The 15,301-nt window shown below is 44.4% G+C and overlaps 1 protein-coding gene across 1 annotated transcript; it reads right to left on the bottom strand.

Moving 5' to 3' along the window:
* Positions 1-1,980: 1,980 nt before the first annotated feature.
* LOC136469828 (uncharacterized) lies at positions 1,981-5,966 on the bottom strand. Its single transcript, XM_066467874.1, has 11 exons — positions 5,927-5,966; positions 5,669-5,829; positions 4,548-5,547; positions 4,224-4,456; positions 3,984-4,172; positions 3,757-3,866; positions 3,297-3,594; positions 3,062-3,132; positions 2,852-2,939; positions 2,539-2,763; positions 1,981-2,235 (listed from the first exon to the last, which is right to left on the bottom strand). The coding sequence occupies exons 1-11, from the start codon at positions 5,964-5,966 to the stop codon at positions 1,981-1,983; spliced, it is 2,670 nt and encodes an 889-aa protein (XP_066323971.1).
* Between the last annotated feature and the right edge of the window lie 9,335 nt (positions 5,967-15,301).

Genomic DNA, 15,301 nt, shown 5'->3' with positions numbered 1-15,301 from the left:
AATAGGCAAACTTGGTCAGAAAATTGCATAGATGCACACAACATCATAGTTTGGCTCCATAAACATCCCATAAAAATTTCAAATGATTTCGACAAGGTGGTAGTATACATCTTGTACAAGCATGAACATGGCTCACTGGTGCCAATGATATATGTGAGAAGCAATATTAGTGCATGCCCATTTTTCTCAAAATCATTTCAAACTTTGTTTTTAGTAGAAGCAATATTAGACTAATTAAACATCTACGAAAAAATGGACCATAGAGAAAAAAATAAAACAAAAAATGTTGGCAAATAAAACAAAAAAATGTTGGCAAATAAAAAATTGGCTCCAACAGGGTTCGAACCTGGGAGCTCGGGGTGAATCTCAAAGAGCCTTACCGTTGCGCTACTCAAGTATGTTCGGTTGTACTCGAGCACACTTTTACTTAAACCAAATTCAGTTAACGTTCTTTTCCATACCCCCTCCATCCCCGTGTTCTTTCCTCAATCCCCTCATTCTGTCTCGTGCTCCCCAGCCACAACCTCCGTCCAATCCCCTCAATCCGCCATGAGCTCCCGATGTCACGGTTCGGCAGCGCGCCCCGCGGCCGCTGTCCGACAAGATGCAGCCCCGCGAGTCCCCCGAGGCCGCCGTGGCGCGCGCCGTCCGGGAGGAGCTCGGCGCCCGCGCCCGTGCCCGGATCCACGCCGAGGTGGTCGATGGCGTGCCCGAGGACGGGGAGTTGGAGACCGAGGAGACCGGCAAGGACGACGGGGGCGCCGGCGCCGGCGCCATCACCGTGAATTGGATGGATGTGATTATGTGGATTTTGTGGTATATAACCTTGTTGGATTATGTGGATTGTGTGGTATATAATCCTCTAGGTATATAACCTTGTTGGATTTTGTGGTTGGATGGATGTGATTTAAGGTACCCAGATAGGATTCTTAGATGTGATTCAGAGTTGGACCAGCAACCACGAAAAATTAGTTAATTTGCTATCAGTTCCAATTAGTTCATTTAGAGTTGGACCAGCAACCTTGTTGGATTTTGTGGTTGGATGGATGTCATTTAAGGTACCCAGATAGGATCAGTTCATTCAAATGTTGTGGTGTGCTTATTGAGCAAACTTGTAGGCTAAAGTTTTATCTTACATAGCTTTGTCATATTCGATAGCTGATAGTGTTCTATTGTTGCCCATTTCAGGAATTCTGTGGAGAGGCGAACGATGGCGCTGGTGACCTAAAGCTTACTGATTGACTTATTGGTGAAACAACATTCAAAGACCGTGTAAGAACTGAATGCAAAGAATGCAATGGAGGAGTCCTCACCTTGGCACACTCTCAGCTTATGGGACTGGTCATTACTTCTGAATTTTGCTAGTATCCCCTAGTACAGAAGCCCAATCTGAATAGAGGTGCCCAACCCGAAGCATGAAGCCAAATCTGAATTGTAAATTATAGCTGTGAAATATGTAAATAGAGTTCCCACTGTTGTAAATTATGTAGATTGTAACTAATCAATGGAATTGAGTTCCCAGTCCAAATGTGAATGTATCTGAGTTTGATCATGAATCTGAATGTGAGCCCAAATCTGAATGTGTGTTTGAGTTTGAATCTGAATTTGAATGTGTTACAATGTCAATCTCTGTGGCTTTTATGATGGGTTGGCTAGGGGACAACAGATGTGCTCGACTAAGCTGTAACGCAGCACATGTTTGGTTGCAAGGAACAGACTAAGCTCTGTACCATCCTTGAAGCATGTTGGCAAGCATGTTCTGAATAGTCAGTGCATATGTAAATGAAAATAGAGAAGGCAAAAAAAGAATAGGTCCATACTAGAATTTAGGATAATCATGTTGCAATAACAGATCCTGAATGGTTGAAAAAGCATTCTGTTGCCAACAAAATAAATACAAAAATGTTGGGAAAACCAAAACAATAGTGGGACATGTCACTGGTCCATACTAGAAATAAAAATAGTACGTCAAGGTCCATACTAGAGATCATCATCTTCATCGTCTAGGGACATGTAACCATTGTTCTCATTGCCACCATCACTACAGTACTGCTCTATTGTCTCATCTTCCTCCTCATCCTCACTATCTTCATGAATAATAGGTTGCTTCTTGCTTTTTATAAGGTGTTCTAAATTTCCTTCAGTTATAGTGGCTTCTCCACCTTGAATATTCTGCATGACCTCATTTTCAGCACCTGCTTGCACTACATGTTCAGTATCAGAACCATACTCATCCTGATGCACATCATGACTGTCCTTATCTTTTTCAGACACATCATAAATATTCCTATGTTCAAATTTCTACACAACTCGCCAATCTTTACCTAAAGATGTGTCTTGCAGGTAAAATATCTTTTTTGATTGAGTCGCTAAGATGAAAGGATCAGTCTTGTACCATAATGACTGCACATTGATGGATTTGAAATGTCCGTCATCTCGAAGGCCTCTCGTCTTGCCTTCTAGATTGAACCAATCGCATCGAAATAGAACCACCGTCCGACGGACTTGCAGATTCGAGTTATATTCCAACTCAATTACCTCTTTAAGGACTCCATAAAAATCTACGTCTTTCCCATTATGTGAACCTTCAGTCAGTACACCACTATTTTGTGTCAGAAGGAACTTCTCACGATCCACAGTGCTATACCGCACTCCATTGACCTTGCAAGCTGCACAAGTCTTAACTCGTAGATCTGGGCCACATGACAGTGCCCACAGTCCTTCGCTAACCGATTCTGGATTCTCCTTGCATTTGTTCGCAATCTGTTGCAACAAAAGTAATCAGTTCAGCAAAGACATATGGATACTAATTCATGTACTGAACCTACAAACACAATGTGTAGTGACTTACATGGCACTTAAACCACTTTGCAAATCCTTTTTCAACCATTCTATCAACATCACGTGCACCTTGCTCCTCTAGATCGGCCCTGTACAAGCTGCAGGGCAAAGTTTAGTCATAAGAATATTTTAAAATTTAAAAAAAAACTTAAACTGAAAACATCTAAATGATACTTACTCCACATATTCCTCAACTTCAGCATAATTATTTAGCACATACCAGACTAACTTATTCAGGACAACATCATCAATGTACTGCCTCCTATCAGATCCAACAAGAGTAACACCATGCTTAAAACAGAGATGTCATCAGGCAATGGCACCTCTCCAGCACTACCATCATCACGGTTAAATCTAGTGTCAATATCCTCCATATACCTAGAACAAAAAGTCAAGGTGTCACTTGCCATATATGCGTTAGCAATTGATCCTTCCGGCCTACCCCTATTGCTTACAAAATTCTTCAAAGTGCCTAGCCGCCTTTCTATTGGGTACATCCATCCGTACTGAATAGGTCCTCTAAGCAGTGCCTCATCAGGAAGATGGACGGCCAAGTGCACCATGACATCAAAGAAGGCAGGTGGAAAGATTTTCTCAAGCTTGCATAGGATCAATGGAATTTCTTGTTTCAGCCGTTTCACAACATCAATCCGTAGATTTCTACTGCATAGTTCCCTGAAGAAGGTCTCGATCTCTGCAACTGCTTCATATACATCCTTCCTCACCAGTCCTCTTAGGCCAGTAGGTATGATTCTTTGCAGGAGTATGTGGCAAGAATGTGTTTTCAGCTTTCCCTAGATCTTCGAACCATCTGCAGTTATGTATCTTGCTAGGTTAGCTGCATATCCATCAGGAAACTTGATACCTTTGAGAAACTTGCAGAACGTGATTTTCTGATCCTTCCCCAAGACATACGGAGCAGGTGGAGCAATGACTGAGTTGCCATGCTGCTGCAAGTGAAATTCAGGTCTTATGCCCATATCATACAAATCTAGCCTAGCATTGGTTGTGTCCTTGGTCTTGCCCTGTACATTGAGTAATGTGCCAAGAATGTTTTCACATATGTTTTTCTCTATGTGCATCACATCGAGATTATGTGGAAGCTTTAGATGTTGCCAGTATGGCAATCTCCACAACCCAACTTTGCGGCTATAAATCCTTGGACCCTCATTGCGCTTCCTTTTATTCCTAGTAATGTCAGGATGCTTCCCTGGCCTGACATCTTTCACCTTCTCTAGCTCCTCTAGGACCTCCTCCAAAGTGAACTTGCCTGGCTCATCTTTGTTTTCACGCTTACCATCGAAAGCCAAGCTTCTCCGCCATGCATGTCCCTGAAAAAGGTAACGACGGTGTCCAATGTAACATATCTTATTCCTTATTGCCCGAGACAACGGATCCTTGTCGCAATGAATACATGCATAATACCCTTTTGTTGTTCGCCCTGATAACGTGCTCAGCGCTGGATAATCATGTATACACCACAGCACGGCAGCGCGAAGGTCAAACTTCTTACCAGTACATGCATCGAAGGTGCGGACACCCTTCCATAGATCGATCAGGTCTTCAATTAGGGGCTCAAGGAACACATCAAAATCCTTTCCTGGAGACTTTGGACCTGGGATGAGTAATGCCATAAAGCAGTTTGCTAGGATTCATGCATTCCCATGGTGGGAGATTCAGGGGTGTCAGAAGCACTGGCCACATACTGTACTGGGTACTCATGTTGCCAAATGGATTGAATCCATCGGTAGCTAAGGCAAGCCTCAGGTTCCTCGGGTCGGATGCAAAGGTTTTTTCTCTCCTGTCGAAATCCTTCCATGCTTCCCCATCAGCTGGATGGCTCATTACATTGTTGACTGGCGTCCTCTTTTTCTGGTGCCATTGTGTTTCCTTAGAAGTTCGCTTTGAAGCAAAAATTCTTTTCAACCTTGGCAAAAGTGGAAAATGCCTCAATACCTTGTGTGGAACCCTCTTGGTCCCAGTTTCATCTTGCCATCTAGATGCCTTGCATACTGGACACACATTGTCTTTAGCATACCTCTTCCGAAACAACACACAATTGTTCGGGCACACATGGATGTTTTCACAGCCAAGACCCAATTCTCTAAGATATTTCTTGGCCTCATCATATGATTTTGGCAACTCACTCTGAGGGTATCCTTCTGACAACAACTTGATCATCGCGGAAAATGTTGTATTCCCAATTCGATAACGAGACTTGATATACAACATCCTCACCAGAAAAGAGAATTTTGAGTGCCTAGATCCCGGGCTAAGTGACTTCTTCGCATCCTCAAGGACTCTTGCAAACATTGGTTGTTGTCCCTCTGCCTCTGCCGCAGCATACAGCTCTCCTATCATCTCTGGTACTCCGTGATCCTCATCATAGTCATCATCGGCCACATCCACATGTATCCCAAAGTCATGATCCCTTCCTTCGACCTGCTGCTCCAAATTCTCAACCACTTCAGTATCCGCCGACTCCCCATGATGAATCCACCTGGTGTACGTAGCTGACATTCCATAAATGTGTATATGGTCACTTGCATCATGCTGAGACTGCATTTTTTGATTTAGACATCTGCTGCACGGGCAAAGTATCTGGCTGTCTTTGGGGTATCTTTCACTAACAAATTGCATGAACTCTTCAACTCCTTTCACATATGCAGGTGTGAATGGTGCCCCAAAAATCCAGCTTCTATCCATCTGTTTTGACAGTACAATAAACCTTGTACTCAATCCTTAAATTCTAGTAATAAATTCAACAAAATTTAAAACATATCAAAGACATGCTTATATTTAGAAAAAAATTGAATACAAATCAAACCTTGTACTTGGCGATCCTCTGCTCACTGCGCCACGCGCAGCTCTGCTCGTCGACGGTGCTGCTCTGCCCCACGCGCGCCGCCGCTGCCCCGGCGCCGATCTGCAGCTGCTCGCCGATGCTGCTGTTGTGTCCTAAGCGCGCCGCCGCTGCCCGGCGCCGCTCTGCTCGCCAGCACGGCGCTGATAAGTCACCAGGGATGCCTCGACGCTGGGTATAGGACCACGGACGCCCTCGCGATTGGCCGCCAGGGACGTATACGCGATCGGCCGCCAGGTACGACGTCCTCGCGATCAGCCATGATGCATGTGTACGGGCCCATTAAACCAATCCATAAAAAAACAAAGTATCACATAATGACTAGATAAAAGGAAAACATGTATGCTGTAGACATGAATGGCTGTGCGTTCCGGTGGTAAGACACCTACCTGTTAACCAGTGAGGTTCCAGGTTCGAACCCTGCTGCGGCCTCCTTTTTTTGCGCAAATAAAAAGGAGGGGAATGCTGCTGGTCGAGCTGGGCCGTGGGCCAGCAGCACCACGTGTTCGCCGCCGTGTCCCGCTGGTGGGACCGCACGCCATGTCATCGACATTTACTCAGCACAAAAGGAAAAAATGTATCTTACAATCATAAAAGCGCGTGTGTTCCAGTGGTAAGGCTCCTACCTGTTCACCAGGGAGGTCGCGGGTACGAACTCAGGGAGGAGCAATTTTTTTGCAAAAAAAATAAAGGGAGGGGCAGGCAGCTGGTTGACCTCAACCATGGGCCCGGGCGCCACGTGTTCACCGGCACGCCCAGCTGGTGGGACCGCATCGCCATGTCATCGAGGTTGGGACCCGAAGGTGGGTCCGCATAGCCACGTCCTCGAAGTGGGACCCGACGGTGGGACCACGACGCCATGTCCTCGAGGTGCAACAAGAGCCAAACAATCAATGACGATTTAGTTTTTGTTATTGTATGACGATCTTTTCCTTTTCGTCATTATTCTTATTGCCAAACCTCCGTCACTTGTGACTGATGACGAACCAGCAAATTTCATCATAGAATGCTAGCATTCTGTGATGAATTTGGTAATCGTCATGAGGGAATCGTCATTGATTAGCACATTTCTAGTAGTGACTATTTTAGTGATCTCGACTTGTATAGTGCTTAGTGATTCATTAGGTGATTAGCGTAGGTGCTTTGCAAAGTGCTTAGGTTGATTAGACCATCGCTTATGCGTTTGCTCTAGGTTTAGGCCTAGTGTTTAGTGATGTTTGCACACCTCTTACCACTCGGTGCTTGCGCACACCATTGTTGTACATCGGAGGGGCTTGTAGTCTTGTAAGATCACACCAACCGCGTTTGTGGTGTGGCCGCCACCGTGTACCGAAGGGAACAAGGCCCACGGCGGTTTGGCCGGAAGCTTGATAGTGAAGACGGCAAGGAGCGGTTCGGGAGAGGCTTGCCGGAAGGCACACTAGAGACCCACTTGCGCGTGGGAAGGCCCGGGGCTATCCACGGAGTTACCCGACCGAGAGCTTGGCCCTTGCGAGAGATTCCTTGCGAGGGGCTCCAACGAGGACTAAGGGAAAGCTTGCGCGCTTCTCGATACCTTAGTAAAAATACCGGAGTCGTCAACGGGAGTTTACATATCTCTACCTTACTCTTTAGCTTCTGCATTTACATTGCAATCTTGGCGTGTGCTTTACTTTCCTAGCTTAGTAATAGACTAGTTGATAAGTTTGGAACCTAGGTTGCATAACTCCTTTTGCGGTAGAGATAGCAACACACCGAGCAAAACCGTAGTTGCACATTTAGATAGTTCGGACGTCTAGGCGTGAGCCACACCTTTTCATCAAATTTAATTTCATCCCATGTCGTTACCTAATATTCCTTCGGTTCTGTAATATAAAGTATACCATCATTCAAAATTTTGAATGATTGTATACAAAGTTTCATCCCACGTAGCTTATCATCACCTTGTTTGTTACAACAAACGGAATATAATACTTACCATATTTATAAGTGACATCATCTCGAATCTAGTACGAGTAGAAGTCCTTTCGTCTTCACCCTAATACTTCCAGCTCCGACTCCACCAAAACCAAACAAAATAATGTCGCACGTCTGGCATCAGTAAGCACGTCATGGAATTGGCGGGAGCCAACGGCTCCAGAGTATGTATATGCTAGCTCCTCTGCTTGCCACTGAATTGACTCGTCTTCTCCACGAACCAACCCGGCCAGCAGGCGGCGGCGGCGGCAGCAGCAGCAGCTTCCTTTGCTCGCTCACCGATGGACGCCCCAGCCCCCACGAGGGGCCCCGCGAGCTTCCTCACGCAGGCCAACGCCCTCCTCCGCAAGAACCTCTGCTTCCAGGTCCCGCTCCCTCCCCTGTTTCTTGCTCTGTATCGCTGTGCGTCTCCCGATCAAGTTACTTTCAGTTTGTGCCTTTGATGATCGTCTTCTTGGCTGTGCGATGTCCGATGTGTGCAGAAGCGGAACCTGAAGACCAATATCGGCATCACGCTCTTCCCAGTGCTCCTCTGCGTCATCCTCGTCCTGCTCCAGGGCGTCATCGACCGCGAGCTCGACCAGCCCAAGTGTTAGGTTGATCTCTTTTCGGCTCGGTCCAACGACCGAGTCGGGGCCTTGATTCGCATCCTGATCGGGGACGCTCAACCGTTTTATGGTTGGTGGGTCTTCATCGCGCAGCGTAATATAAAGGAGGTGGGAGGCCGGGTTCACGTCACGAGGTTCAACTGAGCCGTCTTTCTCCCACCTACAGTCCTAACCCTAATCCGATCTAAGAGGGAGGTGCTAAAGCGACGGAAAGCTCCACTGACGTCTTCACCGTCGCCTCTGCGCCACCACTACACTGCGACCGACCTCAATGCCGTGACCACGACTCCGCCGACCCGGACCGCATCACCTTCGCCATAGCTACGTCGAGCTTTTCCTCCAAGCCCGCGGATGGTCGGTGACATCTCATCTCCCTTCCTCTCTCTCTCTAGATCATGTTCTAGGAAGTTTTCATCCTGTTTGTAAGGTTGTACCCGCTAGATCTGGCTAGGTGATCCACTAAGTCTATCAATGGTATCAGTTAAGCCGGTTCTAGGCGTAGATCTAGGATTTGGGGTAGTTTAAGTTTCAGCAAGTAGAAGGAGATGATTTGATCTTTGATTTCAACTCAAATCCAGTGCAAACCCTAACCCTAAGTAAGAAAGAAGAATGGAGAGGAAAGAACCAACCTGGGTTTTCCCTGCCATCGCGCGGGAAGGAAGGGCAGAGACGCAGGCTCCTTGGCGTTCTACGGCGCCGTGTGCATCAGCATGAGGCCCCAAACAGGCACCACCGCGATGCCACTCGACGGCGCCGCGTGTGCAACGGCGAGGGGTGCCCAGGCGGCGCCACCACCTTTTCCTCCGGTCGCCACCTGCGGCCGCCGTCGCTCAGGTCGCGGCGTTCAGAAAGGAGAGAAGGGGTGACAATGATAAATGGGGATTAGGGTTAAGAGTCGACGGCAGCGCCGGTTTTGATCTCGCAAAAACTGTGCCCAGCCGTTGGATGTAGATGAACGGCTCAGGATTCATCGGGCCGAATCCGGCCCAAGCGGGGAAGTGAAATCCCGGCCTAGGCCCAGGTTGCGGACAGGCGTGGGGGAGCGCGCGTGCGAGCTAGGCTTTGGCTGCGTAGGCGCGGGCTGCGCGCGTTGCTTGCTAGGCCTCGCGCGCTGGTTTTGCTAGCTGGGCCGCGAGCCACTAATTCTGAGTCGGGCCAAATTCGTAGCAAAGAACAGTTTGGGTTTTTTTTAGAAGCAAGTTTTGATAAATTAGGTCTAGTTTTCCATCTCTGTTTAAATTTGAACCAACATAATAATTTTTTTAGAGAGTAGATGAGTACAGTAGAATGGTTCTGAAAAGTAGACAAAATTCTTTTTCATGTTTCGGTTGCTATGATTATGTTCACCCTCTAATTAAATTGGACAAAAGAAAAATTTTAATTAGCGGGGTAGTCATATTATGATTATAAATTTAGTCATGAGTTGTTTTCCATGCATTAATTCTATTTCTGCCCAACGATGATATAGAATTAATGTAGAAGAATATTGTATTTATGATATTGCTATTTTCTGACCAAAGTTGATGATAGCAATATTATAAATTTTTATTTATGAGTTCTATGCATTAGTTTTATTTCTGCACAACGGTGATGTAGAGTTAATGTAGAAGCACATTGTATGTTTTAATTTTGACCAACGTTAAATTAAGCTATGCAATTATTATGTCATGTTTTCTCACTTTCTCTGTTGATGTTTTCAGGACTCAACCCTATGACATTCATCTCGCACATTCCGCCTCTTGAAGGGGGCAACTATCGCGTATGGTGAGAGAAGTATGGGTTGGCACTTGCGTTGTTCGAGAATAACCTAGCACTTATCTCTCCGTGTCCTACTGAGCCAGTGGACCCGGTGAGGGTAGAGAATGAAACTGATGCTGATTTCACTGCTCGACAGCGAGATCATGCAGAAGTGAGAATGAAATACGATCTTGATCGTAAGAAGTGGGACATTTCGAACCGCAAGTGCTTGATGGTGGCTAAGTCCACTATTTCAGATGCAATAAGGGGATCAATCCCAGATTATGACACCGCCACCGAGTATCTTAAGAAAGTAGAGAGTTAGTTTACTGGCTCTTTAAAGGCTTATGCAAGCACCCTGATCAAGAAGTTATTCAATGAGAAATACTCTGGTGGAGGAATAAGAGAGTACATATTGAAGATGAGCAACACGGCATCCAAGCTCAAGCCAATGGATTTTGGGCTCAAAGATAAGTTCCTGATTCATTTGTGTCGGCACAAAAATTCATCTCGTGTCGAGGCACATGAGCAAGTTGGAAGGGTCTGCTCGATGGAGCTAGAGATCCGTCTGGCTTCAACGCAGGGATTATCGATCCTGCACATTTCTTCCGAGACGTGCCAGTCAATTTGACCCAGTAATTGACAAGGAGAGAAAGCTAATCAGTAATTTAAGGCGGAACATGCCAGTGTTGCCAGACAGTCCCGAATGTACGACCCTGAGAGCCAATGTGGAAGGAGATCGACTAAATAGCCGATTCCAGCATACTCATAAGAATAAATCAGTTAAAGCTTTTGAAATTATGGAAGAAAAATCAGTTATCATTCAGGATGAATATCGTTATTTAGACAAATATTAGTCAATGGCAATAGGATGTCAACACTAATCAGTTTATGCTAAGCCAATGACTACAAGTAATCGAATCCCTTTTTTATATAAAAAAATTCAGCCCATCATCATTTAACCATTTAATAAAGATAAATCTAATGAACATATTAGATCTCATCTATCGCTATAACTAGTGGGGCATGAGGCAGAATCATGCAGGCCATGATATAATAATAAGATCATGGGACAAACATATCTTTCAACCTACCCTTACTTCAATGGTCTCGTGACATGAACTGCATATGTGAAAACACACGATATCGGCTAAAATAGCCGATTCAGGCATAGCACATAATTAAGATCATGCCCTATCAGAAACAGATCTACCAAATAACGATCCCCACTCCACGGTGCTAATAGTGGGGTGTGAAGCAAAATCACACAGGCCGTGATAACAGGCCATAGAACGGTTTTCGTTAGCCGATAGATCTATTCAAGACTAGGCATGCCCTAACCGCACGCTATGCATGATCAGGATTGACATAAAACAACCGATAAAACATAACTCATCATTTAAGGTGCAGATTAGATCAGTTTAAATTAATAAACGATGGGTTAAAGAGGATATAAGGCTGATCTAGATCAATCCCAATCGGACAAAGTGATATTGCTGTAATTAAATACATAATGAAAGCAATAAGCAACATCGGTAACTTAATGAATCTATCCAAAGAACGCCACCCTTAGATAGAGCCGATAACTTGACCTTAATCTAGTTCGAGCAGTAGAGGTCGACCGGATCGATGCAGCCGTACGAACAGAAATATAAGCCATGACGGTACTTATAGACAAGCCGAAGGTCGGCCGGACCGATGCAGCTCTACTCGCCGAAGAACTCGTCGAGATCTACAATACTCCTACTCGTAAGGGGTGGCCAGAGCTAAAAAAATAAGTAACTTATATTTGATTGATTGTGTGTCTTTCAGAATAGCCGGGGTTCAATATTTATACCCGGAGCCTAAACATGAATCCTACTCAAGTACGACTTATTACAATCTTTGGTATAGAAAAAAAAATAATCATAACTTAAGATAACTTAGACCATAATCTTTTCCCATTTGTAGAGTTCAATATATAGTTCTCCGACGCCAACCGTAGCTCATCATCGTTATCTGCCGACATCATTCAAGAGAGCCGATTCTAGTGCCGCGTCTGAATCAGCTGATATAAATCTTCATTCAATCGAGTCCTTGATCGACACAATTTTGGAAGCTTCGAGTTCCCGTGTTCTTCTCTCCAAATTTTGGTGTAAACAATTTGGTTTTTACTTCTTTGCCTAAAGAGTATGAAACTTTTGTTGTTAATTACAACATGCAACCCGATAAATGGGACATTGAGAAGCTCATTGTCATGTGTGTGCAAGAAGACAAGAGGCTTAAAAGCTCACATGGTGACTCTGCTAACCATGTGATGGACTATAAAAAGAAGAACTTTAATAAGAATGCCAAACCTCAAGGGAATGCCCCTCAGAATGATCACCATTAGAAGAACAACAATGTCCAAGTTGACAAGGATCAATGCAAATGGTGCAAGAAGTATGGACATTACCATTTGAAGAGAGGTGAGGACATTATTACATTCATAGATGAGTCCTTATATTTAAGTTATTCAAAATCTACTTGGTGGATTGACTCAGGTGCAACTATTTATGTTGCAAATTCATTACAGGGATTCCATACGAGGACCCTGCTGTAAGGGACCGTGACACCTAAGAGGGGGGTGAATTAGGCAACTTAAAGATCTAACTCTAAACTATGTCCTCTTTTTTTACCCTTAGCAAAACCTATGCAAAAGATAAACTATCTAAATGTGCAACTATGGTTTTGCTAGTATGTTGCTATCTCTACCGCAAAACGAGTTATGCAACCTAGGTTCCAAAACTATCAACTAGCTTATCACTAAGCTTGGAAAGTAAAACACACACAAAGATTGCAATGTAAATGCGGAAGCTAAAGAGTAAGGTAGAGATATGCAAACTCCTGTCGATGACTCCGGTATTTTTACCGAGGTATCGAGAAGCGCACAAGCTTCCCCCAAGTCCTCGTTGGAGCCCCTCACAAGGAATCCCTTGCAAGCGTCAAGCTCTAGGTCAGGTAACTCCATGGATAGCCTCGGGCCTTCCCCACGCGCAAGTGGGTCTCCGACGTTCCTTCCGACAAGCCTCTCCCGGATGCTCCCCGCCGTCTTTACTATCAAACTTTCGGCTAAAACGCCATGAGCCATGTTCCCTCCAGTACATGATGGCAGCCACACCACAAACATGGTTGGTGTGATCTCACAAGACTACAAGCCCCTCCAATATACAACAATGGTGCGCACAAGCACCGTGTGATAAGGGGTGTGCAAACCTCACTAAACACTAGGCCTAAATCTAGAGCAAGCGTACAAGTGGTGGTCTAATCAACCTAAGCATTTCCCAAAGTACCTACGCTAATCACCTAATGAATCACTAAGCACTATGCAAGTAGAGATCACTAAAATGGTGTATCAACACCTTGGTATGTTTCCTTGGCTCTCCACTTCTCAAATGGCCGGTTGGGGGGTCTATTTATAAGCCCCATAGAGAAAGTAGTCATTAGGGGTGAAACCCAACTTTCTGCTACTGACTGGACACTGTTGTCGTCCTGACCGGACGCGTCCGGTCGTCCCGACTGTTGAAGTTAGCACGTTGATCGGACTCGACGCTGAGTCCGGTCACTTGCCACCGAACGCATCCGGTCGCATTTGCACCACTCTAGAAGCTCTCTGGACTCGATTGGAAGCTGTACTTTGTGCGTCCAGTCGTCCAGTGCTGTTGTGTCCGATCACACTGAAAACATTGCCATGACGAAGAAAAGTGTCATCGGTGCGTCCGGTCACTGCTTTGCTCAGCGTCTGATCATAGTTGCTGACGCCTGCTGTCGCCGAGCAACTAATTGGACGCATCCGGTCACTCATAGGGCCACGTCCGGTCACCTCTGTGGAGCTCGTTTCTTCACAATCTTGCGTCTAGCTTGGTTCCCATCTCCGTGCTTGGACTATGCTTGATATCTTGGGTCTTCTCTTGTGCTTCTAGGGTCTTGCTTATGGTGTTAATTGTGGGATCATCATGTCGCCTTCGTCCAAGTCATGTCTTGCACCCTATTGAACTATAAAATATTTACTTACAAATTCATTAGTCTAATTTGGTTGTGTTGGTCATCAAACACTAAAATGCAAAGTAAATGGGCCTAAGGTCCATTTTTTTTACAATCTCTCCCTTTCTGGTGATTGATGGCAACACGACCAAAGCAAGCAAATAATAAAAATTTTGGAATTTAAAAACTATTTACTTGCTAGGATGCAATGCAAAGGGCAAGGTTATATGATGCTAAAAGATACCACATGTAAGCACATGTAAGCTCAAGATACCACAAGTAAGCTAATGCATATCACATGTAAACATCTTTGGAAACTTATGTTGCCCTTGCAATTGTCCCCATGTGGCATTATGGATTTAAGTCCCCCCTAACTCCATAATCCACTATCCTCCCTTTCAAAGACCATTACCACTGGTAAATTATTACCATTGCCACTTGTAAATTATTATGATCGAGCTTGCTTTTGGTCCTACAAATTCTCTCCCTTTGGAATCAAACACCGAAAAGGAAGACATTAGTAGCACAAGGGAGGGTCAAACTTTGTGATCCTTTGTATGTGGAGTGGAATAGATCACAAAATTTGACTCTCACATTACATAGACTAAGGTCCCCTAAATATATGTATATATATATGATGGAGAATGAAGTTTATGCATAATTGACAAATTAATGCTCAAAGGAGTTTAATCTATATAATACATGGAGAAAGCATATAAATACCAAAGTGAAATCAACATGATGATATCGGTTTAGAAATACCACATGTAGAAACCAATTTGATTTTATACCACTTACAATAGGTAGTGGATATTTGAAGTGTGATGCTTAACTCTGGGGACTCCATTTTTGTTGCAATCAGACTACTACACACATGATAAGCTTGAAAAGGTGTTAGTCTCAAAGCATCCAACTTGTAGAGTAACCTCCCCCTTAATTTGTGCACATAAGTATGGAATACTTGTAGAAGACATGCACATTTATTTTAAAATAATAAATACCACTTGAAAGATGACATCACATGAATGTGAGAATCATTTTTGAAAGTGATATTTGGGAGAAATTATCTACAATTTGGACTTTGACACATATTAGATGAACAATTGTAAAACAAGCTATGTGTCGTGCTCCTAAATAATTTAAACCATGTAGGTTTGCTCCAAGGGTTAAGAATGAAACCAAACAAGCCTACCATAAGATATACCTAGTGTATGCAAGACACAAGATTAAACATGCAAATGCAAACCTAGGCATGAAAAGGAACTAGATACTTATTGAAATTGCAAGAAATTAA

This window comes from Miscanthus floridulus, chromosome 8 (genome assembly GCF_019320115.1).
Source record: "Miscanthus floridulus cultivar M001 chromosome 8, ASM1932011v1, whole genome shotgun sequence".
NCBI lineage: Eukaryota > Viridiplantae > Streptophyta > Magnoliopsida > Poales > Poaceae > Miscanthus > Miscanthus floridulus.
This window is presented reverse-complemented; position numbering and strand designations above follow the sequence as displayed.

Excerpts from the sequence above, each read along its gene's own strand:
- LOC136469828 (XM_066467874.1), bottom strand. The coding sequence starts at position 5,966 with ATGGCTGATCGCGAGGACGTCGTACCTGGCGGCCGATCGC. Across the intron at positions 5,830-5,926 it reads CGTACCTGGCGGCCGATCGC|AGCGGCGCCGGGCAGCGGCG; the intron begins GTATACGTCCCT and ends GCTGGCGAGCAG. Across the intron at positions 3,595-3,756 it reads GTCATTGCTCCACCTGCTCC|AATCATACCTACTGGCCTAA; the intron begins GTATGTCTTGGG and ends ACTCCTGCAAAG.